General features: G+C 40.3%; 1 protein-coding gene across 1 annotated transcript; it reads right to left on the bottom strand.

Moving 5' to 3' along the window:
* Positions 1 to 1,067: 1,067 nt before the first annotated feature.
* On the bottom strand, positions 1,068 to 1,601 carry FOMMEDRAFT_163694 (uncharacterized protein; the record flags this gene model as incomplete). The annotated part of the gene is made up of 3 exons (XM_007272301.1): positions 1,068 to 1,261; positions 1,330 to 1,395; positions 1,454 to 1,601. The coding sequence occupies 3 exons, from the start codon at positions 1,599 to 1,601 to the stop codon at positions 1,068 to 1,070; spliced, it is 408 nt and encodes a 135-aa protein (XP_007272363.1).
* Between the last annotated feature and the right edge of the window lie 1,015 nt (positions 1,602 to 2,616).

Below are 2,616 nucleotides of genomic sequence, written 5' to 3'. Positions count from 1 at the left end.
TACTCAAAATGTAGAAGAGTTGTAGGGTAGTAATAGGTAGTCTTGATCTAATGTTAGCAACAGTGTAGAGGGGACCTGAAGGCTCAGCAAGGGAACCCAGGCTACAACTATTCTACACAACAGAAATACAGAATGTGAGCACTGAAACATAGTTAGAACTTGTAGAACAGGTGGAGAGAGAGAGTGAGACAAGAGTAGAGTATATAGAGTAAGCCTAAGAGTACAGGACTACTTAGAGTAGACAAGATCAAGACTACAGAACCAGTCTGATCTTGTACACCTATATATACTAAACTACACAAGAGCACTCAGGGAGTATGAGCTACTAAGAATGATAAGCCACAAAGAATGAAAGAAAGGAAGGTCAAAGATAAAGGTACAAAGAATGAAGGGATGGACAAAGGGTAAGAGACCATAGAACAAACAAAGAATGAAGGGGTGGTCAAAGGAATGGAATGATAAAGTAAGGAAGGGTAGTAGCAAGAGTCAACACACATATAGTTCATAGACAGTGCCCCTGAGGGATGGAAGTCCTGAGTTCCAGTACAGAAGGGTGTGGAACCCTCAGAACTGAAGGTATGAGAGTGGAGAACCATAACAAGTATAGTCTATTTGTATGCTTAAAGGGTATACAATGTACTATACAATATATGTAAGAGTAGTTCACATCTATTAGGCTCTGTACAGTCCATTTGTATGCATTAAAGAAGTAGTATCTACAATATAAACAGTCCACAGTCTGGTCCAGGGTCCAGGCAGTCCAAAGCAGTCTGGAAATTTTTGTCAAACGCTGGACCGCGGACTGGACCCCTGTTGGACCCAACTGGACCGGACCTCAATCGGACCGGACCCGGTCCACAGCAGTCCTGGACCGGACAACGGCAACTATAAATCTTGATCGTTGCAGCGATCGCGGCCTACCCATACAGGTTATTCAGATTTACTCTTTGAGAACTTTCTCTTGCCAACCCAGATTATGGCTTAAATTTGTCCACCACAACATTTGTTCACTTTAAAAGTATGCATTACAACATATTCGACAGCACTACTGGATCAACAGATCTGTGTCAATCAATATCTGTATCAATGCTCGTGCCATTCCAAGCATCTACAGTTCGTCTTGCTGCCTCGCGGAGGTTGAGCGATATTCTACTGCCGACAACACAGAAACTAGCTTTTACAACGGGTAAGAACAATGCAGTCAATGCAGTCCGCTGCACAGGGAGGCTTGAGCTAACGGCGACTGCAGAAACAGAGATACCTTATAGAATTTCGAAGTCAGAGACATACTTGTAACAGACAATTGGACTCCAAGATACTGGTACTCACCGAGCATGACGCTATAATAAAAGATACCATCTCGAACAAGGACATAAAAGAGACGTACTCTTTGGGCTGTGAAAGGTAAGTATTATTGTATGGTAGTTGAACTAAGAACAGGAAATGTGCATACTGGAGCGGAATGCTCTGTATAGCGTCAAACTGAATATCACTGTGTCGTACACAATGATTACAATAAAGCAAGGTATTGTGGTGTGTGCATTGTAGCCAACAAGTCCGCTCTGACATCCGAGAAATGGTACAAGTATAGGGTTGACCATGGTTCCAAATCGTACTAGCAATGGTAATCAACAATAACAAATTGAAGAAGGCGGAATGGGAACATACAGTCCATTTCCTTGCTAGTCTGCATTAGCAGGACGAAGAGAGAAACATCTTGTTGAGAGGGAGAACTTAAGGGGGGCACACATAGACAAGGGGTGAGGTGACGATTGACTGCTCAGTGTCTCTCGTCCTTATATTGTATGTATTCTAACTGAGACATTATGAAGTCATCGTCTCGTGGTTCGTCTGTTGATGAACTAATCATCTCATAATACTCCCCTTCAAACTCTTACTAGTCCGAGTAAACTGGTAAGATGTTTGACTTGTGGTACATGTAGCACTTTAGTTAATATATCTGCTCATTGATTGTTCATCCGTATGTATTTTGCATTTATGTACTCTAACTCAATATAGCATTTAATAAAATCTTTCTTATGATCTAAATGCTTTGTTCGTTCTGAATATTTGAGTTCGTCCAATGTAACCGTTTGTATAACAGCATTGTTATTGCAAAAGATATTAATTGGTGCATCAGAGACCTGCAGAATCTCTTCAGCTAAATGAGTAAGTGTGATTGCTTCCTGTGTTCCTCTTACAAGAGCTATTAATTCAGCTTCATACATTGAATTTGCCACCAGTGTTTGTCTTTTACTTGACCACAAAACTAATGAATTGCTCAAGTAAAATGCATATCCTGATATTGTACAATGCCCTTCTTGCATCATACTGTCTGCATCTGTATAGCTGTTCAATATTGATTGATTTGTGCTGCCAAGTTGGAGCCAGACATTGCTCATAGTTTTTAAGTACATGTAACAATGTTTAAGTGCTAGATAATGCTCTATACTAGGGTCATTGAGGTATTTTGCTAACTGATTTGTTGCAAATGCTATATCTGGCTGCATACAGTCTACAATGTATCTAAGTGCACCAACCATGTTCATGTATAGTATATCAGACATTTGTTTTCTATTGTTATCAGTTTGCAATACTGTTTTTAATTGTGTACTA

This window comes from Fomitiporia mediterranea, assembly GCF_000271605.1.
Source record: "Fomitiporia mediterranea MF3/22 unplaced genomic scaffold FOMMEscaffold_879, whole genome shotgun sequence".
NCBI classification, from domain to species: domain Eukaryota; kingdom Fungi; phylum Basidiomycota; class Agaricomycetes; order Hymenochaetales; family Hymenochaetaceae; genus Fomitiporia; species Fomitiporia mediterranea.
The sequence above is the reverse complement of the archived record's forward strand: the minus strand, read 5'-3'. Positions and strand labels throughout refer to the sequence as shown.